The 22975-nt window shown below is 51.6% G+C and overlaps 7 protein-coding genes across 7 annotated transcripts; 3 read left to right on the top strand and 4 right to left on the bottom strand.

Annotated features, from left to right (window-relative positions):
- Positions 1 to 491: 491 nt before the first annotated feature.
- Positions 492 to 1559, bottom strand: PFLUO_LOCUS2969 (Putative mitochondrial 2-oxoglutarate/malate carrier protein; the record flags this gene model as incomplete). Its single annotated transcript, XM_073780164.1, has 2 exons — positions 492 to 540; positions 616 to 1559. 2 exons carry the CDS (start codon positions 1557 to 1559, stop codon positions 492 to 494), a joined length of 993 nt encoding a protein of 330 aa, XP_073637047.1.
- A 4597-nt stretch (positions 1560 to 6156) lies between these two features.
- On the top strand, positions 6157 to 6804 carry PFLUO_LOCUS2968 (uncharacterized protein; the record flags this gene model as incomplete). The annotated part of the gene is made up of 2 exons (XM_073780163.1): positions 6157 to 6276; positions 6358 to 6804. The coding sequence occupies 2 exons, from the start codon at positions 6157 to 6159 to the stop codon at positions 6802 to 6804; spliced, it is 567 nt and encodes a 188-aa protein (XP_073637046.1).
- Positions 6805 to 10499: 3695 nt separating this feature from the next.
- On the bottom strand, positions 10500 to 12341 carry PFLUO_LOCUS2967 (uncharacterized protein; the record flags this gene model as incomplete). The annotated part of the gene is made up of 3 exons (XM_073780162.1): positions 10500 to 10571; positions 10631 to 11462; positions 11515 to 12341. 3 exons carry the CDS (start codon positions 12339 to 12341, stop codon positions 10500 to 10502), a joined length of 1731 nt encoding a protein of 576 aa, XP_073637045.1.
- A 1010-nt stretch (positions 12342 to 13351) lies between these two features.
- Positions 13352 to 14017, top strand: PFLUO_LOCUS2966 (uncharacterized protein; the record flags this gene model as incomplete). The annotated part of the gene is made up of 1 exon (XM_073780161.1): positions 13352 to 14017. One exon carries the CDS (start codon positions 13352 to 13354, stop codon positions 14015 to 14017), a length of 666 nt encoding a protein of 221 aa, XP_073637044.1.
- A 325-nt stretch (positions 14018 to 14342) lies between these two features.
- Positions 14343 to 16359, bottom strand: PFLUO_LOCUS2965 (Protein kinase C-like 1; the record flags this gene model as incomplete). The annotated part of the gene is made up of 3 exons (XM_073780160.1): positions 14343 to 15686; positions 15970 to 16246; positions 16310 to 16359. The coding sequence occupies 3 exons, from the start codon at positions 16357 to 16359 to the stop codon at positions 14343 to 14345; spliced, it is 1671 nt and encodes a 556-aa protein (XP_073637043.1).
- A 3377-nt stretch (positions 16360 to 19736) lies between these two features.
- On the top strand, positions 19737 to 21480 carry PFLUO_LOCUS2964 (uncharacterized protein; the record flags this gene model as incomplete). Its single annotated transcript, XM_073780159.1, has 2 exons — positions 19737 to 20182; positions 20238 to 21480. 2 exons carry the CDS (start codon positions 19737 to 19739, stop codon positions 21478 to 21480), a joined length of 1689 nt encoding a protein of 562 aa, XP_073637042.1.
- Positions 21481 to 21548: 68 nt separating this feature from the next.
- On the bottom strand, positions 21549 to 22087 carry PFLUO_LOCUS2963 (uncharacterized protein; the record flags this gene model as incomplete). Its single annotated transcript, XM_073780158.1, has 2 exons — positions 21549 to 21901; positions 21991 to 22087. 2 exons carry the CDS (start codon positions 22085 to 22087, stop codon positions 21549 to 21551), a joined length of 450 nt encoding a protein of 149 aa, XP_073637041.1.
- Positions 22088 to 22975: the final 888 nt, after the last annotated feature.

Here is a 22975-nt window from a genome sequence, read left to right as displayed (position 1 = left end):
TAACAATGTCCGCGCAACGGAGAAGACCCAGACCCGGTCATCGATTGCTCGGAGAAATAAAAAATCAAGGGGGATGGGGATAGTGGGTATTGATATTCGCTCGTTGAGGAAATAGAAAAGAAAAACAATCAAACATCAGGTTCATCAGGGACAAAAAAGCCATCGCTTTCCGCGGAGAAGCAAGTGATCCAGCCAGCCCATTTCAGCTGTCCGGCACGGGCGCACTTGCGCAATCTCCTCCGAGGCGATGAATACGCACGCAAAAATCAGATCTTGTTTCTCCGCCGGGAATCCTCTCCGACAGTGCTTTTCCGGCCGGCAGGTCACAATTCCCACTGCGCCGATGACAAGGATATGGATGTGGAATTGACATCATCAAACGCTGGCAAAGAGGACCCGGCGATGGAAACGGAGCCGAATAAGCCGATTGAGCGAAAATGATGCCGACCTAGACAATTCGGCTGTACGAAGAAAAGCGTCTTGGAAGTCACCTATTTGGTGATGAGGTTCAGATAATCGGCGACGATAAGGGTGACCATCCTGATTAGAGAAAAAGATATATGGGGTTAGTGGGGACAAAAACACACGATCAACCACGAAGTGGGGGCAACTAACGCATGAGGCGCGATCCGCACGTAGTATGTTCCAAAGCCGCGATAGAAGCGCAACCAGCCCTCCTCCTTGACAACCTTGCGGGCGCAATCCAACAGGCCACGATAGGGCAGCTTCCCGGTGCTTGGGTCCTTTTGCTGTTTCTGCAGACGGGTCTTGATGAAATCGAAGGGCAGGGAGAGGAACGAGGCGAAGAATCCGGCGATGGCGGAGGCTGCGAAGGTCTGGTTTTGCGCGGTCAGGGTCGTGTGCTGTTTCAGTTGCTGCTTCGCCTCCGCGAAGAAGGTCAGCTGGCCGAGGTTTAGTGCCATGGCGCGCACGACGGTGGGCAGGGCGCCGGCCCACAGCGCGCCAATGCCTTCGTGCTTGGGGATGCGCAGCAGTGCATCGAAGACGGAGCGGTAGTTGGCGCGGGCCTCGCGTGGCTTGAGGCCGTCAGACTGCATGCGCACGAGAGCCAAGTCCGCCGGGTTTCCAATCATGGCTGCCACGCCGCCGGCCGTTAGACCTGCGGCGGCGCGCTCGGCGAAGGTGACCTTGCGCTCTGCGGCGTCGGCGCGCGCACCTATAGCCTTGATGAAGGTGTCGAAGAAGCCGAGCCGGGCGGTGGTGTAGACGGCCTGGCGGAGAAGACCCGCCGAGAGACCCGTATACAGGTCGAGGAACTTGCCCGAGGCGATGATCTCGCGCGTCACGCCCAGGGCAGATGGGCGCGGACCCGTCCGCGCTCCCTCGCCGGCTAGCTGGAGACGCACCTTGACCATGTCGACGGGCTGGATCACGGAGGTGGCTGTCATGCCGGCCAGGCCGCCGTTGATGAAGGGGAGTGCAGCGCGGGTCCATGGATGGTGCAGAAAATCGGAGGTGGTTTGGGATGGATTGTCAATGGCGGACTTGGTGGTCTCAGCCGCCTGGTTGGCGGCATCTTTGACAGACTTGGATGCCATGGTCGCGACGGATGATCCACACCAGATCTGCGATGTGGTTAGTGTCGTGAACTAGACGGTAGGATGGGTGGCCATGGACAGCAGAGCAGGCCGCCAGAGTCCTCTGCGTTGTTGCGGGCGGAAACGGGGAACTCAAGAACTCAAGAGGGGAAACCAGACGGGGAGCAGACAGGGGAATGAACCTTCTTTCTGGGATGTAGATTGGGATGTGGGAGAGTTCGGCGACGGGCAGATACAGCGAGCTCGATGACGCGAACACTTGACTTCAGATGTTGAAGGGAGAACCAGAATCGTCAACCAGCGTGAGGCAAGAAGAATCAAAAGACGAGCAGAAGCAAAGAGGAGAAGAACAGGCCGATGAGGAGGCGCGTCACGGGCTGTCAGATGATGCGGGGGTTGGACTTGACTTTGTACTTGTGCTGTTCTCCTTGTACAGACGTGGTATGGTACTTGTCCGCCTGCTGTCCGGGTCGGGCGGCTCCTCGTGTGCTCGGTTCCATTACATACTGTACGATCAAGTATGCCCTCTTGGTCTCTACGAAATAGCTCCCCACCGACCCGTCGATCGCCCGGGGTTGTCGCACGATGGACCACTGTCTCACTCGTGGGAATGCGGGGGACAGGGAAGGGACTTCCCTGTTGAGCAGACACCGCTATTTATGGCTCGTCTGCCCATTTACTCTTCGTGCTATCCCTTGCTTCTTCTGCTTCTCCTTCGTTTCTTCTTCACTCTTCACCCGTCTCGTCATCCTTCTCCACACTTGCCATAGCGCCACGAGCTAAACTCGGAACCCCCACATTGTCGCGCTATTCCCCTTTGGGCGCCCACGAGAACGGCTCGGGAAACCGCCTGGCCCGAATGAATACAAAACTCGGTCAGCCTGGTCTGACAGCACTGCTGCTCTCCGCCTGCCCGGATATCCGAGGGAAACAGTCATCTTCTCCAGACAAGCCCTCGCCGGCGGACAATGAATACCTTGAAGTCCAATGCTCACGGAGTCGCCATCACCCACTAACCAAGGCACGCGGCTTATCTACAATCATCATCTCCGGGAACACTGGCCGGGACATCGCCCGTCAATTCGGCAATACAAAACCCTCAATGGCAACCCAGATCGGCTATTCCGCCTCAGTAATTTTCTCCCGCCGTCCGCGCCGCGGACCAGTAACCGAGCACGTTAACAATCACGGCAGTTAGTTCAATCGGCGCTCCACCATTTCATTCACTTCAGGAACGGCGATATTGACCTGACCCTGGCCCACTTACCCTCCTAGCGTATCCCCTGCTCGCATATACCAATTGGCTTGTCCGTGCTTGGCTAGCTTTTGTTGAGGCGATGACAGGGCCTAGCCTCGATCCACCGGATCTACGCTAATCTTACGATTCCTCCGATTCAGGGTGATTCTTTCCGCCGATGACCGGCGTATTCTCTGCGTCATCACCACTCGGCTATCATCGCGGTCATTTTCGGCGCTGCGTTTTGTGGCCGTTTTCACTCGCCGCATGCCTGGGGCGTCCGTGTTTTCAAGCCTAAAGGAGAGTAGATCGATCGTCCGGGTTACGACCCGAGAGGCTGATGGACTCACCGGTCCCAAGTGGGATCGATGTCCTGAACACGCACTGACATAGTATTTATCCAAGTGATAAGCTTGTGCTGGATGGGGAGTAGGAGTTGGTGAGACCGTCATCCTGTTGGGGATCGAGCTCCTGTCCGGACGGTACGATACCTCTTCGGACTTTACCTTAGGCTGGCTGGAATGTGAGCAGTCTAGACTCCGATGGATTCATTGTAGAGAATTGTCTATACTGCACATTTCTAGGACCGCATCTCCGGGGTTTTGCAGTCCAGTTGGATCGATCCCAACAGATCAAGGTAAATAACCCCGCCAGCCCAAGCTAAGCAGCCGATTAACTGGGCATTATCGTTGCCCATCTAACGTACACCTCAGTATTTCCCACAACAAAGTCTTGGAATACAGTCTGTAGTGTACCAAGTAAATACCTACATAGCACCCACTTGTTATTTTCCGACACACGCATGACTCCCGCGGGTTGTACTTATTCACTATACAGTCCAACGGGCTCCTCCGGTTCTCCAATCAACAAGTAGACGCAAATCCGGACCTCCGCGAGAAGCACAATCCCTGCAACGGGGTTTTCCGAACATAGTACAGCAGTAAAACAGTAGTAAATAGTAGTAAATAGTAGTATCGTAAGTGGTGCCCATCCACTCCCTACGTACAACACGTGCGATCAACACGTGCGGTCTCTCCGATATCTAACTGAGTATCTAAGAAAATGGTACCCACCGTGGAATTGAACCACCCCGCCAACTCTGTCTGTTTGTCCTCCTCCGCGGAAAGGGTCGTCGGCAAAGACACACAGCTCGGAAGCCTCCCCACCACCGGCTTGGAGAGAGAAATCGGTAAATACGGTCGTATTTATCGGGCTGCGGCTGGGGTGCGGGAAGCGGGTTCTGGAGCGGTGCGCGGCAATTGTGGTGGTTTCTCGGTTGGGTGTTCGGTAGTGGGGATGTGTCCACTATACACAGGGAGGGTGTCTAGGATGGACTATTTGTCTATTTGAATGGGAAGTAAGTAGGTCCATTGTTTTCGCTAAATATTGACTTGGTTTTTGTTCCTCTATGATTAAAATAATATACCACAATGCTAGGTGGGAAAGAGTTGGTCCCAACCAAGCCATCTTCATCGTGAACCTCCAACGAATGCAGCAGTGGGAAGATAGTATTATAGCCCAAATCCGGATCAATCAGTACTGAATCAGCCTTATCTTTGGACTAATCCCAGGCCATTACTCCAACCAACATACTATCAAAGATGCACATCTTCGGTTGGAGAATTCCTAGATTTTGAACTCTGGATCGACGATCCACATCTATGATAGTACACCATGCTCATAACAGCGGTCGTGGAAGGGAGATATATCCATTTTTAATCAATCAACCGACTAACTTATGAATTCAATTTAATTCTTTGTTTCGATGCGCAATCCACGAGTGGAAACGAAAGCTCGAATTTGTTTGTTGTCATATCATGCATCAATCCCTCAATCCATCAATCCGTATCAGGAAGGAGGATAGTACTCGTGTAGGATTAGGATTCAGATTAGATTCGACCAAAAGAAAACAAAGAAGCTCGCTTGCTGTGATAGATGAGCAAACTGCAGCCGAGTTCATGCGTGCCATGAAACGGAGCCCGAGCTGAATTGGTCGGACGGACAGGTTCACCGGGTCCCGATAAATCATATCCCGTGCGATTAAAACAAGCAAAAGAGAGGGGCTCTCGGAGTCCTTGGGCGCAAAAGTCGGTGGCCACGGCTGTTAGCGCATGCCGAAGGAGACTGAGAAGCTGGGGCCAAACTTAAATTGGCACTATACACGCTAGGCCTTGCATGAACACGTGGTTGGCGCCGTCACAGTGCTTTCGAGCTATGCAAAGTGATTGCGGATTGCGCCATTGGGCTTCTCTGTGACCGTAGAACTTTGAGACTGGCCGGTGTCAATCCAACGAAAGCCTGTATTGATATCCTGTTCGCACTCATCCGGGACGAGAACCCTAGCCCCTTCCCGTCGAAGCTATCAAACCCTTTTCTTCACATATGCCTGGACTAGCAATTGCAGTTCACAACGTTTCCGCAGCCTCTGAAGAATCCTTAATAGACGCAACCCCATTTTTCACGCCAATTGGTGTCCATTTCTTCGCCCGGAATTGCTATAGACTTATTCTCGGTCCCACTCCGTTCGAAGAGTGATCAGCGTGCGTGGCATATGGAATATGCTCCAAGTCACGAAGGAAGCGGGGAGGAGGAATTAGCACTCAATTCCTTGAGAGTTCTGCGCTACATATGTTCAAATGCATATGTAGAACAAGATTTTGCAGGTTGCAAGATTGCGCCCGCCATGCACGAGCGTATCAACCGCTCCACCCAACGATGATCTAAAGCAGGGATCTCGATCCAAAATGAAGCTCCCCTACGAGCACATACTGCTAGGCTCAAGAACCAGTACCCATTGCGGCATATGGTCTACGAGGCCCACGCTGATAGCGTCCCCTGCGGATCCGGCTTCGGCACAGTATTCCTCCCGGTCACAATTCGACCAATACTGCTTGCAAGATCGCACATGCGATACTTTGCTGGGTCTCTCATATATTTCGAGTCTTGCGAAAATCCTGTCGTGAAACTGATCTATCCTCGCTGATAGAGCGGCCATCCCACCTTGAGCGGGGTCAATTTTCGAAGGATCGCAGCGCTAATGGGCCATTTACAGAAAGCCTAGATCATCGAGGCAATCCCAAGAGTCTGTATGGCTATCCAACTTGCTAAGCTCCACTAGGAGATCCTTTAGTTCATGCTTATCAACTCAGTTCTCTCGTGGTCGCTAGGATATTTCTAGCTTCAATGCCCTGCTCGTTCCTCAGGTCTATAAAGAACTTGGTCTTTATCCCTTTCATTCCAATCTTCTCGTTTTTCCCAGTCTAGCTTTTCATATATCTTTGTCTTCTATTTCGTTGGTTAAATTCCAACCCAGCATTTCAGCCTATTGTTCAAGGACAACCTTTGATATCACCTCTCAATATGGCCTCATTGTTGCGATACGTCGCCTCCATGGGTCAGCAGCTGGGCTTAATCCGCTCGTTCAAGCCAGCCATCAATCCTCCCGCCCGTCGAAACTTTGTGAAGAGTACTTTGGATAAGGTGCGTCACATCCCTCTTAGTCCTCATACTTTCCTAAGATCTGAGTCCTGTATAAATATGCTGATGTTAATGCCAATATAGCCTTGGACTAGTTCTGTTCTCGCTACACCCCCAGCAGAAGAGCAACCACCCACCATGTCGCTCCGGCAGAGCCTTCTGGATGGCTACCGACCCGATTTCCGGCAAAGTGGTGGAGGCCGCGAAGCGAAAGCGGCATTGATGCTTGGCCCGCACCAAAAGATCTGCTACTATCCTGGCAAACTGCACGGCGGTTACCAGGCTTTTCTCATGGACCATCTTTTCGCCGACTGCTGCTCTCCAGCACTGACAGCCAATCTGAGCATCGACTATATGCTCCCCATTCCACCAAGAACAACATTGGTGCTGAATGCATGGCCAGCAAAGATTGAAGGTCGCAAGATCTTCATGGAGGGCTCCATTATGATCGCCAAAGAGATGACCGGCGAGATAGTACCAGCTGCTCGAGCCAAGGCTCTGTTCATCGTCCCCAAGAACAAGGCGATTTGAACGGGCACTAAGTATCATGTCGATAAATTCCAGACACGCACCACCTCCAAACATTCCTATCAAGACCACTTTGCCAGCCCTCCTCCTCAAGGCTCTAAGCATAACGAACGCCATCCTGCCCAACAGCAGATTCAAGGTGGGGGAGGAACTCAAGCCTTGACAAAGCAATGAAGCTTTGAACAAAATTGACGCGAGCTCTCCTATTACTATCGTGAACGGCATTTGGATATGTTCAGCCTCCAATGGAGCCTAGGGAGGGCGGGGGCTGGTGAAAAGCTCTTGTAGTGAGACTTTATAAAACACAAATAATAACTCAAAAGCAGCCCAAGCTCATATTTTAATGCATTTATTTTCTCGGTTCGTGCGCCTTGGTTTGTAATGATCGGCGCTAGGTAGTCCCGCACCGTGGCGAGGGGCTAGGTGCTTTAACCAAAATCTATAGGAAGATGACACGATATCTTCCCAGCTGTTACAGGTAAAAGCACTGATGGTGGTGGGCTTAATATGCTTTTCTCCTAGGCAGATGCTGATTTAACTGGAGAAGACCTGCTCCTCGAGACCTCGCTTTTCGCTATGTTAGCATTGCCCCTCGCGCAGGCTGATCAGTCGGTGGAGCGGGCAGGGCGGGATAGCAGAGCAATTAATAATAGGATGAAGGATGAAAGGATGTCCTGGCCATCGCCGAGTGTCTCACTAAGGAGCGACGGTCTAGCCAGTGTTGACGGAGAGCGCACTGAAGTTAAGAGACGTTTACCGTCACCGCTACAACACTTCGATTTGATCCGGAGCTGCAAGAAGGGCGTCAAATGACGCCAAAAATGGCGTCGCTGTCCCGGGGGGCTCCTAACACAGCCCCAGCAATGACTCGTCCACATTAATGCAGGCCTTACCAACACCAAAATCCCTCGTGGGCTGCCTTACTAGCGCCCGCCCTAGTGCAGTACTCTTGCATGAGAGCCAGTTGTTAAGCGCCATACCGCAGCAAAACTTAGAAAAACAGTCTAATTACTTAGCCTCGCTTCATACGATGAAAGTGGCATTGCAGATTAATAGGCTACCGATGACACACAAGAATGAGGCTTAGGTCTTGGAACCGTCGCTTGATTACGACTACGAGACAAGGATGATTAGAGAAGCATGCGCTGGGCCCTTGACCAAACATAAAAGCAGAAGCGTCTATTCTCAATTCTAAAAGCAAAATTCAGAATACAGTCTTTTTTTCTCAATCGTTTATCATGTCTTCTTCAAACAGACCGCAGATGCAACATTTCATACCTCGATTTATCCTCCGCCAGTATGCACCGAGAGAGCATCTGTCAGCCGCACCACTCTCCTATCAAAGTGGAAAGAAAGGAAAACGAGTACATCAGAAGCAACAGCGGGAACACCTAATAAACAAACTCGACTTGACCCTATCATCTCTGACCCAAAGCCCGATTTCGACTGAATATGCTCTTGTTGATATGTATCGCGATCCGGGATTCGATGAAAATCCTAATCACCTCGAAAAAAAGCTTTCCGGTCTTGAGAGCCGCGCGAGCGAGATAATTCGGCGAGCATGCGAAAACTTTTCTCGGACTCTGACTTTGAATCTAAGGCGATATGAAAAGGATACTCTTCGCAAGTTTCTCTTCTTAATGAAATACCGGAATACAAGCTTTTTCCATCGCTACAACCACGACGAAATCGACGCGTACGTTGAAGATGATCGAGACATAATGGAGAAGTACATGAGAGCTAAAGGATTCACTAAACCTCGAGACGTATGGTTCGACAATCTACGAGGCCCACTCGATCTCGAAATGGATCCAGAAAAATCGTGGATCCGGAAAATCCAGGAACAAATATATCCTGATGATGCTAAGTTGTTTATTCTGCACGTCGAATGCAACAGAAAATTCTTATTCTGTGTTTGAGGGTCCATCGAATCCTATTTTACGTCTCCGGTCAGGAGATGTCACTCCAGGCATCTACACTGAATACCACAATTTTGCACCCATTTCACCAAAACTCATGATTGTTCTGCGGAGCAATTTCCTATGTCCTCTGCCAGGACATGGCGTACCACAACAAATTCAAAACCTGTGGAACGATATTGAAGCGGCAATGCGAGCCGGTCATTTATCTCCCGATGCAGCAGGATCAATTCTACAGAATATCCCAATCCAAAAGAGCGAGGTAATTTACAGGCACACCGGGAATTCGATTCCGAAAGCTCATAGAGACGATACTTTCATCTTTCGCTGTTTCCAACTTGACTCGAACCATGTCTCAATCATAAACAACATCTTTCTGGAAGAGGCACATTCCACTTCATCGATCATCTACCACCCTTCATCTTCCCTGAGGGTCAACCTTGAGCGTTATTTTCAGGACAGGACCCCTGGGATGAAACATCTGGTCCCTCATCCGCTGGACAAGCGAAAGCCTTACTTACTGACTTTGAGAAAAATTATCCATGATTTAGGGAGCGACACTAAATGTCATTTCCAGCCCTTTCCAAGACAAGACATTCATATGTCGGAACATGTAGCCGGCGAAGTGGGTATTCAACTGTTGCAAAACAAAAAAGACGAGAACTTTCCGCTGCTTTACTCACTCCTGAAACAGTCTACGTCTGGGTGTTCAGGTAACTATGTATCCCTCAAATATCTGATGGCACACACAGAGCTGATTATTTATCGTTTATCTTGTAGCAACTTGCCAAGACTTTTGGTACGATATGGATCAAGCGGGCCGAATCATGTTACTGAAGATTAAAACGGACAAGATTCTGCATCATCAATCACACTTAACCGACGATGAAAAAAATCGTGTTATTCTACACACAAGACATTTAATCACTTCTTTGGCACCAGAGAGAGTATGGTTATTTTTGAAAATATCGCGGAACATGGGGAAATTTCACTCCAACGATTTTACGATTCAGATCGCAGACCTTGAGCTGGACGATATTGAAGATAAGTTCGCAAAGTGTAAGTTTGCCATCAAACATTACATAATCAATGCCTAATTACTATATAAGTCATTGTATACTTCCCCGACAAGCGGCAACGATTAGTTCAAATGATGTACGATCGGATCATACTACTAAAATGAACCATACTACCACGATGCTCCGCAAACGCCTAGGGTAGATACACGCTAAGTTCTTAGTACTAGTGCTATTTAGGCACCTTCACCGTATTGAGGTACGATGGTTTCACTATAGGTATGTAGACACAACGGTGGATATAAGACTATCATATATAGTTTACCTAATCGTCGAAAGCGGCGAAATATGAGGTTTTCGTGGCAGCGAGGGTAAAGATGACTATAGAGAGAGTTTTTGGCATAGTGTATAGCAACAACATGACGGGGGAAAGGAAACGAGGAGGAAGAAGAGGTGAAATAGGCAGGGAGGGAGAGATATCAAATTTTATTATTTTCCTCGGCATGAGGTGCTAGATAGTTCTGCTGATAACCGTGTGGCCTCCATCGGTTCCGGATGAAACGTACGTGCTAGTATGGGAATGTGTGGTTGAGAAGCATGATATCGTTGAGCAGTATGGGGATCCGATTATGCCGATGCAGTTGCATATGTTTGGGAGCAGATTATGGGTCGGGCCCTAGTAGGCAGAGTGGCGAGCTGGTACTAGGTCTGATCTCGACGATAAACTTGGCCACAAAGACAAGATACTGTCTCAAGACTGGCTCTATCGCTCAGAGTTCTTAACCGGGTGAATGAAGATAGGCGGAAGACAAAGAGGGCGATTTTCTTTCTCCCACTAGATGCTCTTTTAGTATACGGTGACCCGAAAGTACGTGCTGAACATGGATCTCTCACCTCTTCTGCGCCATCGTACCCCAGCCAGGCACGATAGAGCCTCTCAGCAAAGTAGGAGCGGAACATGAAGGTTGTATACAGAAGGATGTCATGGCACGAGTTACAACCCCAAATGCTATTGAGGTCTCCATTGATCTTGTCCGGTTCGCCTGGATTAGTGCGGCGATCCAGCTCTGCCGCATCCCATGCCCGCTCGTGATAGACCGGCTGTGGAACCTGAACAGCTTTGAGGCCGTAGTACAGAGCCCAAGAGACTGGCGTCATTTCCGATGCGAGACCGAAGCCCTTGTGGGCCTGGTCCTTGTGCATGACCCGTAGAAGCCGCTTCGAGAGTCGAGACATGGCGACAATGGTCGCGCGTCGTGGTGTGTGCTTCTGCTGCTGGAAATGGTAGATCTTTCGGCCCCACGGCCAATTCTTCACCCCAGCCGGGTCAAAATGTGGGAGCCAAGTGATGAGGTCGGCTTCTTCGCCGACACCCCAGGCACCTTCGTCGTCATCTGGACTTGCCACTGGAGGCACAGGGCTATGTCCTTCAAGATCAATGCCTTCCGCGGGCTGAGGACCCCAAACGCTATCGCGTTTCACCATATCCCGGTCTACTTTCGTGGCGAACTCCCCCCACGTGCCATGACTCGCTGGGATATAAAAGTATGAGTTTCGCTCCCAGAGGTGCTTGCGGGGTTGGCGCCTTGCGAAGTCGGTGGCTTGGGTCACTAGCCGGTAAAAGTGGCCAGTGTAACGTGCGTCCATCTCAAACTGCCACACGGATTCGTATTGCGGATGAAGTCGCGAAAAAAGCTGGACTGGCTGGAAATACTGCAGAACCGCGCTGATCCATTTGTTAGAAGCTAGATCGTGGTGGAGCCGAATGATGAACATACTCATGAGCCTTGAGTCCGGGATACCATTCCTTCAGCATCTTCTGGTTGAAAAAGACGGCGAGCTCGCGAAGTTCTCTGGGCAGGTGCTCTGCCTTGAATTTGTCCATGGCAACGGTGTCCATGAAGTCCGGCAATTCAGTGCCTTTGCAATCCACTAAAACGACGACATCATATTCCCCGCCGGAATGGAGAGCCAGCTCCATGATCATCGCCCGAATATAATATAGGTCGTCTTCCGTGTATCGCTTGCTCAGCCAAGTGCGCATGATCACAGCTGTCCGCGGTTGAATCCCCGGCTCGGGTTCGCTGAGATCAAACTCATCATGCACGGACGAATCCCACCGCTTGTCAAGGGTCCATATTTGTTTCTTCTGAGGCCCGGTAGTTCGAAACCGGTCTTCGTTACGCTGCAGGCAGTCCTGTTGTAGATTGGCCCAGTTGACGTCGTCCCATTGCAGCTCAGCCGCATGATTAAATCCATCGGAGCCGGGCCAGCCATTGTCCCTCCTGTTCTTATACCCGTATGCGCCGTACCGCGAGACCGAATCCGCACAGAGATCGCGATCGAGACCCCAGTTCTCGTAAGAACCGAAGATTGGGGACGGGAAGTCCGACGCATTCCAATGATACCCGCTCATCATCGTGTCCTCATCGCGCCGGTCCAGTACGCGGCCATGGGGCCCAAGGCACGCTCGATGTGATCCTCGCCATGTCGAGTTCCATGACGCGGAATTGTAATCAGGGTAGGGATTGTTGATGATCCGTCGATGGCCATGCGGATGCTGTCCTGCAAACTCGGTCGGGAAAGAGTTCGAATGCCTGCTCATAGGTCAGAACATTCATGACAGGGGATATAGGAGTGCCGCACCTGAAGGGATTGAGGGAGGATACGCGCCACCCCTGCCAAGACGCCGTGGCGAGCAGCAGCTGCAGCAGAAGGACCAACACCATCGCCGCCGTGAGTAACTGGCGCCTTGGAGTGCCAAATCGCCTGCATTGGACCCGGAGAGATTTCATTACCCGTCCATTCTGACCCGGAGGAGTGAATCGGTCGAAGTATTATACCAGTCGACAAACGGGGAGGTCGATCGACCCTGAATTACGCAATTGGTGGGGGCGTGATGTGCATCGACGAGCCCATCACCAGGGGCCCAAATTCGCGGATTGACATTTGATATAGACTTTTTTTTCAGCAATAGCGCCCAAAGATGGAACTCCTGATCGGCCCGCTGTTCCATCTCTACTTACTGGCCTTTTTTTGATATCGCGCCTTCAACATTCTTTCAAGTCCTGGTCTGGTCTGCCTTGAGGTTTGAAGTTGGATAGTGCAAGTCCTGGTGCGGTCAGTTCCCGCTATCTTATAGTTATCAAAACGTGGGATACCCGTCTACCCGTCTCTACCAATCAAACCCACACCTGCTGGTATGGATGGTTCCCCCCTGGTTCAAGGCAACTCGCGCCCCAATGCCAAATTCTATTGCCTACTTCCAAATGGTGGCTATTAAGTACATTCTAGTGTAGTTGACGGTTTAGGTCTGTGATATATATGTGGGGATTAGTGTAGACCTGAGGTTGTAATACATTTAGCCCGTTCACAGAATTCCATTCATTTTTTTTTTTTTTAGAATTCAAGTCCAGATATCGTAGAATAAAACAGAGACGTTAAATAGTGTTTTTTTCTAGCAGATGTATCTATTCAACACAGTCCAGTCAGGCACCAAACCAAGCCACCAACTACCCCACTCCAACCCAAACCAGCTTCAACCTTGAGCCTCACCGTCTATCTGCCCGACAGCGGCATCATTAGAAACCACACACAGATCCTAATGAACGACCAATGGGACCCTCAACCTCCGCCTCAAATCCCACCCACAACAACCAGCTCCACTACCCCCGGAACGCCTCCGACGCACGCTCAGCCTTGACCATCCTATCGCAGAAACTCCCCATCGAAATAACCCTCCAGATCCTCGAACACGCCCAATACTGGGTCCTGCACCGCGTCTCCCGCACCGAACAAGTGACCTACACCCAGCACGACTTCGACAGCCACGACCCCTATCTCCGCAGCTCACCTATCGAAGGGGTACACTTTCCCGTCCGCGAAATCCGAATCCAGATCCAGAGCCACGACCAGGGCTGCAGCATTTTCCGACAGGACTACAACACGATCCGGAACTCGTGGACGTGGTTTGAATTGGGGGTGGAGCGCGCGTCTGACCGTGCGGAGGAGAGTTGTGTTTCTTCCCCGTGGCATGGGAATAGGCGGCTTGCGACGAATGTGCATGCTAGTAAGATTGTTAGAGAGAATGTTATTATCTATCGGGCTGGTGTAGAGAATGATGATTCGGCTGTTGGGCACGGGTTGAGTGTGCGGGAGCTGGGAGGGCTGGCGAAACTTCGGGCTGGGGATTGCGTTTCGATTATCCCGCGCGCGAGGTTTCCGGGATGGATTAACTTCGTGTGCTCTGCTTCGATTGAGATTTATACGATGGATCTATAGACAGCAATCTCAATGGGGTAGTTATATTGTTCAAGTACATAGGCACTACACTGCCATAGATTCAATTCATTCATCAAATTCTCATTTCATTTAACTATTCGTATTGTGGACCGGGTACGGCCATCATCGCAACTCCCTATTTAGAGATAAAAGAAAAGAACAGATCCGGTAGGTGAAACAGATCATCGCGGCACTTGTCCCAATACAAGCGCGGACGCCGGAGGGGCACGGAAGATCGAAAGCAAAGGAAAAAGGAAACGCAGCGCGCCATGCAATGAGTCGAGGAAGAAATGTGAGACAAATTTTGTGACAAGCAAATATCAGTTTATAGCGGCTGGGGCCCCGCAGCAATGACCTCGGGCGTGGCCTCGTCAGAGTACTTCTTGAAGTTCTCGTTGAAGAGGCCGGCCAATTTGTTGACCTCGTCCTTGAAGGACGTGGAGGCGGTCCAGCTGTTCTTGGGGTTGAGCAGCTCATCCGGCACGCCGGGGCAGGCCTTGGGCACGGGCAGGTTGAAAACGTCGTAGGTCTCGTATTCGGCCTTGGCCAGCTCGCCGCTGTGGATGGCGTCCAGGATGGCACGGGTGTACTTGAGCGGGCAGCGCTTGCCGCCGGTGGTGGCGCCGGCGCCGACCCAGCCGGTGTTCAGCAGCCAGGCGTTGACCTTGTGCTCCTTGATCTTGTCGGCCAGCATGCTGGCGTAGCGCATGGGGTGCAGAGCCAGGAAGGGCTGGGCGAAGCACGACGAGAACGTCGCCTGGGGCTCGGTCACGCCATCCTCGGTACCGGCCATCTTGGAGGTGTAACCCGAGATGAAATGGAACATGGTCTGCTCGGTGGTGAGCTTGGAGATCGGGGGCAGGACACCGCGCGCGTCGCAGGTCAGCAGGATGATGTTGGTCGGGTGCGAGTCGCTCTTGCAGGGGATCTTGGCGTTCTCGATGTACTCGATGGGGTAAGCGCAGCGGGTGTTCTCAGTCAGGGTACTGTCGTCGTAGTTGACGACACGGGAGGTCGGGTCGAAGACGACGTTCTCCAGAACGGAGCCGAAGCGGATGGCATTGAAAATATCGGGCTCCTTCTCGCCAGAGAGGCCAATGCACTTGGCGTAGCAGCCGCCCTCGATGTTGAAGACACCCTTGTCGGACCAGCAGTGCTCGTCGTCACCGATCAGGGCACGCTTGGGGTCGGCGGACAGAGTGGTCTTGCCCGTGCCGGACAGACCGAAGAAGACAGTGACGTCGCCGTTCTGGCCCTCGTTGGCCGAGGAGTGCAGGGTCAAGACGTTGTGCTTGACGGGCATCTCGTAGAAGAGGACTGTGAAGACACCCTTCTTCATCTCACCGGCGTACTCGGTACCCAGGATGACCATCTCCTTCTCGGCAAAGTTGATCGCCACGGAGGTGGCCGAGGTCATACCCTCGGTGAAGCGGTTGGCGGGGAAAGAGCCGGCGTTGTAGATGACATAGTCGGGGTGGAAGTGCTCCAGCTCCTCACGACTGGGGCGGATCAGCATGTTGCGCATGAACAGCGCATGGTAGGCACGGGCGCAGACGACGCGCACGCTGATGCGGTAGCGCTCGTCCCAGCCGGCGTACCCATCAATGACATAGATGCGATTCCGGGTGTTGAGATAGTCGACAGCACGCTCACGGTTGATGCGCCAGACCTGGTGGGAGTCAGCACGATGTCATTGCATGAGGTGCGAAGCAGCCGAGGTAAAAGTAAAGAGATAGAAAAAATGATTGAGCAAGTATGGAGGATAACAATAGAAAGGAAAGTGAGGTAAGTGAAGTGGAGTGTCGAGGGAGGGATGGTTTGCGTTACACAAACTAGAAAAAGCTTGACCCCCGGATGTACATGCAAGGGATCCCTGGAGGCTGCAAGGGTATCCTTCCGAGGTATGTGAAGGAAAAAGCAAAAAATAAAAAAAAAGACGCTTGACCACTTACATCAGGAGTCATGGGCTTGTTGACAGGACCCCACCAGACCTGGTTCTCGGAAGACTCTTCCTTGACAATGCGCTTGTCGGATGGTGACCGGCCGGTCTTTGCACCGGAGTATGCGCTGAGGGCACCGCTGGAGGTGATGGCAGTACCGGTCTCGTAGACCAGGGCATCTTCATAGAGAGCAGGGACAGCAGGGTTGGCAATGATTGCGACTCGATCGTAGTCGATGTGCGCGGTCTCGTGCAGCTCCTCCTCCAGCTCGGTGTGACCCTTGCCAGGTCTATCGATGGATCTGTTAGCGACGACGACCTAGCGACGACAACGACATCAAGAGAGAACATACTGAACACCACCGGGGTGCAGCGCTGTGCGGTTCACAGAAGTGGCAACCATGTTTTTGAGAGAAGTAGAGTGGTAGTTGTTGTTGCGTTGTTTCGCGACTTGTTGTTGGATGAAGTCAGTAGCCAGAGGACCGGGAGATTCGGGGCGGCCGGGGGGTATATAATTGTTGCCGGCAGGGCCCATGTTCGGCGACGATACTTGGTATGAAGGTCGACTCTCCCCTGTGTTTCTCCACAGTTCCACGGGTGATGTCGGGGCTGAGGGCCGAGCTGAAGCGCCGACGGTTGTCGAGGTGGAAGCGTTGCCGTGGATTGCAAATGCGAGGAGGTGGTGTCCGATTTGACCCGAGGGGCAACGAATTCCAATCGGAGATGTGTTTCACTTCGTATAGATGAGAAGTTGATGATGCTAGGAGTATGGCAGGAGGTCGCTTTCTCTTTTATCGCTCAGCAGTAACCTAGGTTCTACAGTCGAGGGCTTCCAGTCTTGTGAACGATGAGTTTTCCCTGGCACGAGTCGTTGCATCCCGCCACGGACGACTGGAATGACGCGCCAATGACGTTCACCAGAGGGAAATCATCGCGGGGAGGCGCTGACCTAAGCTCTTCACGGTCGATCGACGCGACTGACTGCCGTTCGTCCTATCGCTACAATACCAATCGTTAGTGAACTGTTCGGCTCCTGGACAATCCCACATCGGAACTGCTCGACAAGTCTGAGGCAATGACGACAGCCCCTTGGATCACTTTTCACCCTTGGCTCCTCTCCTTCTCCGCCGTCTCCAATAACGGCGATTAACCAGCCGAGGATGATGTAGTCTCCATCATCGATCGCGGCGCTCTCGGCCAATCATACCCCGCACATTTCCACCTCACCATGATGTATCGGGTGGGCTGAACATATTGCCGCTGTTTCCCGGCGTCGTTTTCGACCAGGGAAAAAAAATGCTGGACGCACGAAAATACTCTCAATGGCCCCAATTCCCGAAATTCCTGAGAGGCCATGGTCTCGACCTGCAATCCCTGACAACGCTAAAAAAAACCTTCGGTCAGTCACGGGGTCTCTTGTGTGAGCATTTTTCGCTTTCCCGCGGCCTGGCCTCAAAGAGTGTTCTTTTTAGTCCACAGAATCACAAGCAACCCCAGATCTTCCGTGGCTAGTGGCGGAAGCCGACCCGGCCAAAGTCTCGGGAGACCTTTTTTTTTCTGTTACGAGGTCCAGATCATGATGATTTGTCTTGTTTCTGCGGGTCTTTTGGCCGGCTTACGTAGCGGATTCAATTTTCACGGCATCCCGCCGATCCAATAATGCAATACGGGTTTGAGCTATGTAGGAGGCTGAGGCTTTTTTTTCGGCTCTCTGTAAGGGCTAGTAGTGGGGACCCGGTTCGCCCTGTCGGAACAGAACAAGACTCCTTTTGTTGACTTGCTTCTTATCAACCGGATCAACAGATCACTTTCAACAGACGTTATCGGCATCAAACACCCCGAAATGGGCCTTCCTACTTCACCCGCCCCGATAGGCAAGCCTTGTTCTTGATTCATTATCCGGTTGGGTGCCCAACCGGCGCGGTTTCAAAGTGGTCTGGCCCGCTAGGCAAGATCGACTGGGCTCCTAAATTGCCCGACACGGCTGACAATGTATAGATTCACGTCATGCCCCCACGGCGCCCGCTAAATACAATAGTGGCTGTGCTATTATTATTACTGTATTATTGTTGCAGGCCACAACCTTTCTCCAACACACCTGACCATGTTCTCCTTGGCATCTTGGTCCGGGGAAACCGCATGGTCAGCATTAATGCGGGGTCTGGCGTGGTCAAGGGTCCTGTTTATAGCTGCTCTCGGTTCCCCTCACCAATCGCTTGTCTAAGCCCCTCCCGCTAGGGGACCTGTCTTACGCATGTCTGTGGTTTAGGCCATGTCAGTTGACCAGACGGATTGTCTGTGCTCGAACAATTACTGTTCGACTGATCTGTTTTTCTGGGCCGAGGAAGAGTTCTTGCAATCCGGGAAATAGATCCGGGATCGTTCCGCTCCCCCGACTTGTTCATTTTCAAAATTATGACCATGGTAGTAGGAAGGTGTCTTCTATTGACATTTTCTACTCATCCATTCTAGATACGATGAATGCATTGCGGAATTGTCTATTCTGTTTATTTACAACATCACAATAGGCCCTGCACGAGTCTTGTACAGCACAGAGACTCTCCACGACAGTAACGTTCGCCAATGCATCCCGGGCTCCTGCTTTTCATCGTGCTTTTCATCAATCACTACTAGTTCGCGAGTGCGGATGAAAGGACTATCGTAGCGAATTGCTCGGTCACTGAAAACACTGGTCTGCGAAGAAGGAAGTCCTTTTCGTAGGAGTTTTCGGGTTTATATAGTTGTAAATGCTATTTACATACCTTCTATGGCGAACAGGCCAGCACCCAATACAGCAATTCCAACCATTTCGCTGTTCGAAAAAAAGAAAATTCTCTCTTGAAGATGATTTGCAAACGGCAAGACGCTTTAAAAAAGCCACATGCCGGCATTCAAGGAAACTCAAAACGGCCTGTTCTCCGCATTGCACCTATCCAGTGCGGAGAAGTGGTTGGGCCTTACCGCACATGACGCACGAAACCTTTTTTGACGGACGGCAGATACTACTAAGCTTCATCCTAGGGATAGCTGGACTGGCAGAGACCAATGAGCATCGCGATATACACAAGAACCATAGTAAACTCATCTGCAAAGTCGCGAAGTGTATTCCGATCGTGGGTGAAAAGGTTGGCCTTAACAAGTATTGTACGGCCCCAATGGCTGTGAGGATCATGCCCGTGATGTCGGAACGATCACTATGTCGGAACGATCACTATGGGCAAGGGACGTGGCAGCACAACCTTGACGTATTGAACCATCTCCTGTCTGTTACCCAGCAACACACACTGACAAATGGCACTGGATAGCTGGACCAAGCATCGGCGTCTGCTTGATCTTCATAAATGCAGTCAATCGCGCAAGTTCCAGAAGACAAGTATTAATTTAGTGAAGTACAGAAATTCTCAGCCTGAGCTGCGCAATGCGATGTCGCGATCTGTGATGTTCTAAAACAGAAATGAATACGGCCGAGAGTCGGCACGATGATATACCAGGTGGGTCGGTTAGGGGCCAACTTGCGCGGCGACAAGGTAAAGGGGGCTCAAACGGGCACTATAATAATATTACCCAAAGGCAAAAATGCTGATCATTAACTCGAATGTGTAACTATATATCACATCGTTGCTTCAACATGGATTAGCACGTCGAAACTGTGAAGAAAAGTCCGGTTAGTAAGTCCAGGAGGCAGGGCATTTGTCTCGGTCTGATTGGCCGGCCAGATCTTCACGCTCATCCGCACAAGTGTCAGATACGTACAACAAACAAACACACAACAATGCTAACATGACCCAGCCGAAGGATCTCCCAGACTTCTTGGGGCCACTCCACACAAACAAGGAAACTCTGTATCGGCTCTCTCGCCACCTGTCGGAGACCTACCGCGAGCTTGCCTCGAGCTCCTCCGAGCAATTCTTCCCCACAGCCGTCACCCGCTTGCCTACGGGGCGGGAGACCGGCCACTATCTGGCTGTCTATCTCGGCCTGCACTATCTTCGAGTGGCATTTATCGACCTCCTGGGAGACCAGCCCGCTGGCCGGCAGCCGCCTGTGCGGCGAACGCTCGAAAAGGCCTGGCCCATTGAAGACCGTCTGCGCCGAGACCAGCCCCAATCTCTGTTCGCCTGGATTGGCGATTGTATTGCAGAAGTGATTGCTGACAGCTTGGCCAACTCCCGCGAAGATGTGCCCTCCGAACTGACGACGGGGATTTCCTTTTGTTTTCCAATCAAGTTCGTCTTCCTTCCTCGTCGTGTCGATTGGAAACTTGGATTAACTTGGTGACAGACAGAAATATCTCAATGAGGCTATCCTCATGCCAACGGGGAAAGGGTTTGCCTTGACCTCTTCCTTGAACCTTCACCAGGCTCTCGTCGACGGCTATGAATGCCATACCGGGCGCTCGGATGAGGATTCGGGAGCCGAGCGGACGAAACGCCAGAGACGGTTTTGTCTGCCCAAGTTGAGAGTTACTGTCATGACGAACGATACGGTTGCCACGCTTGCCTCGTTAGCGTACTCCATCCACTCACTGCCCAACACGCGGGTCGTGATGGGCCTCATCGTGGGGGCTGGCTGTAACTCTGCCATCCCCATGAACATTTCTGATCTGGACGAACCCAAAACACGGCACATTCGAGAGAAAGACCCGACTGCCACAGAAACCGTTGTTTCGACCGAATGGACCCTCCGGGGAGCAACGTCTCCCTTGGAAGAACTCGGGTTCGTCACCGAATGGGATGTCGAGCTCGATGCTCATTGCAGTCGGCCTGGGTTCCAGCCTCTGGAGTACATGGTGGGGGGTCGGTATATTGGTGAACTGGTCCGAATTATCTGCTACTACTGGTTTCATGAGAACTTGGGAGTCCCAAGGTCTGAACTGCCACCGAAGCTGGTCGAGAGATATTCCTTGACGACAGATTTTCTCTCGTTGGTGGTAGCCTCGGCCTCTAATAACGAGAGCTTGGCGCAAGAATTGTCAGAGCGTCTTCCGCCGCCATCTTCCAGTGATTGGCGCTGGACTCCGGAGTATGCTGGCCATATCCGGTCTATTGCTGCGACGGTGCAAGCTCGATCAGCGGCTTTGATTGCTGCTGCCACTATTGGGCTTCTCGCATGTACTGGGGAGCTTCAGCTGCAAGACAGGGAATCTATTGAAGGTCTGACTGGCCAAGTCTCGGATCTGTCAGCAGCCCCAAAGAAAGAACAGACACCTTCAGAGCTTGTGTCCTCAATTTCGGGATGGCGAAATGGGCCTGAAGAATTGGTGGTTGCGGTCTCCGGCGGAGTGATTCAGCATTATCCCCATTATAAAGAGACCATTCAGCAACATATTGATCAACTCATCCTCCTTGCAGGCCCCCAAGCTGAAGGGAAAAGCGTCTTTCTCCGAGACGTCAGCGACGGCGGGATTATCGGAGTCGGTGTTCTAGCAGGAACTGTGGCAGGAAAAATCGAAGGCATCGTGGGCTCGACATTAGATGAACAGCACAGTCCGAAGACAGAAACAGATGCAAAGGAAATTAAATAAAACAATAATATTGGCCATATAAGAGGCGTTTACATAGTTACATCGACGAATATAGTCACTATACTCGATCAAAACAGGAGAATATCCTCATTGACACCACCGTCCTCCTTCCATTTAGTCAGAACGTTCTTACAATCATTCGCCACTTCCACCGCATATTCCGGCCCGGGGGGCCCAGTAGGCAGCTTCGCCGGATCCCCCAACAGCCATGCCACAGGAGCACGAGCAGCGCCAGAGCATGCTTTTCGGAGCTCCTCGACCTGATCCTCTTCAAAAGCTCGGCCCACGAGCACAGCGCGCGGGGGCTGGCTGTAATTGTGTGTGCCGACGTCGTTGGCCTCCGACACCTGGGGATCGCGGCCCGCAAGGAGAACCGGGAGCTCCGCTTTTGCTGCCTCGAAGCTCTGGATGAAGTGGATCACTGTGGGACCATTGTGAGATTCATAGCTCATGGGTTGAAGCCCACATAAATAGTATGTGTAGAGAAAAGAGAGATGGATTCGTACGAACCTTCATATTCGGGTGAAAGAAGCTTCGACACCGGTCTGCCCATCTGGGTTGTTTTGCCGCAGAGCACGACGGGAAGGGGAGTCGGGAAGGTAGACATTTTGCGCAGTGGATGGTGGAGAATGGAAGATGTAAGACGAATGGGAAACATGGCGGCTTATATTTAGGGTCAATGACACCCCTCGGTGGGGTTACAGGACATTTATAATACAGATCTGCTACCCGCCCCCTAGTGGTGGGCCCTCCACAGCGCAATTATACCTCCCCCCTACCTTCCAGCTTTTGAAAGTCTCTGTGGAAGTGCGAAACAGGTGTATTCACTAGTAAACTACCGGGTAGTCAGATGTGACAATGATGCAAAAGATGATATGCAGGTTATCTACCATGTCTGTATTTATAGGAGCAGAGAAGGGGAAAAACTCCACATTCCAGGCGTGGGACGCCTAGTTTCCATAGTAGGATATAGGGTGATCGCGGTGCGGCAGGTACAGTAGACCATCTACTGATTACTAGTGGGAAACTTACCCGGACAGAAGGGTATATATACGAGACGGATTTATCTATACTCCAGAAAACTCCATCAGGGTCCTTCGAATGACAAGCTAGCTACATAGCTATTCGGCAAACAACCCGGCTCAAGACTCTCCTTCTTCGCCAGCACCCTCGCCCTGGTCGTTGAGGGGAATGAATTTTGAAATAGACTGGCTGGACGGTGGCAGAGGGTCAGATGAAGCATGTGGGTGGGAAGGTGGTTGAGGATGAGATCCATGCATTTGATAAGAAGCCTGATGGATGCGGATGCGATTCAGGGATTAGGGATTATGTGGACATAGCTATACCGTACGTGATCTATTGTTCACAATCAGTAATGTAGTCCTCGCTGTTGGTCGGGCCCGAGTAGAAGAGCGGGGCAGCTGACCTGCTCGTCTTTGGCGGGGCATAAACTGGACTGTGTTTTCCTCTTTTCTTTCCTTCTCTTCTCCTCCTG

The sequence above is a fragment of the Penicillium psychrofluorescens genome, assembly GCF_964197705.1.
Source record: "Penicillium psychrofluorescens genome assembly, chromosome: 2".
Taxonomy (NCBI): Eukaryota; Fungi; Ascomycota; class Eurotiomycetes; order Eurotiales; family Aspergillaceae; genus Penicillium; species Penicillium psychrofluorescens.
The sequence above is the reverse complement of the archived record's forward strand: the minus strand, read 5'-3'. Positions and strand labels throughout refer to the sequence as shown.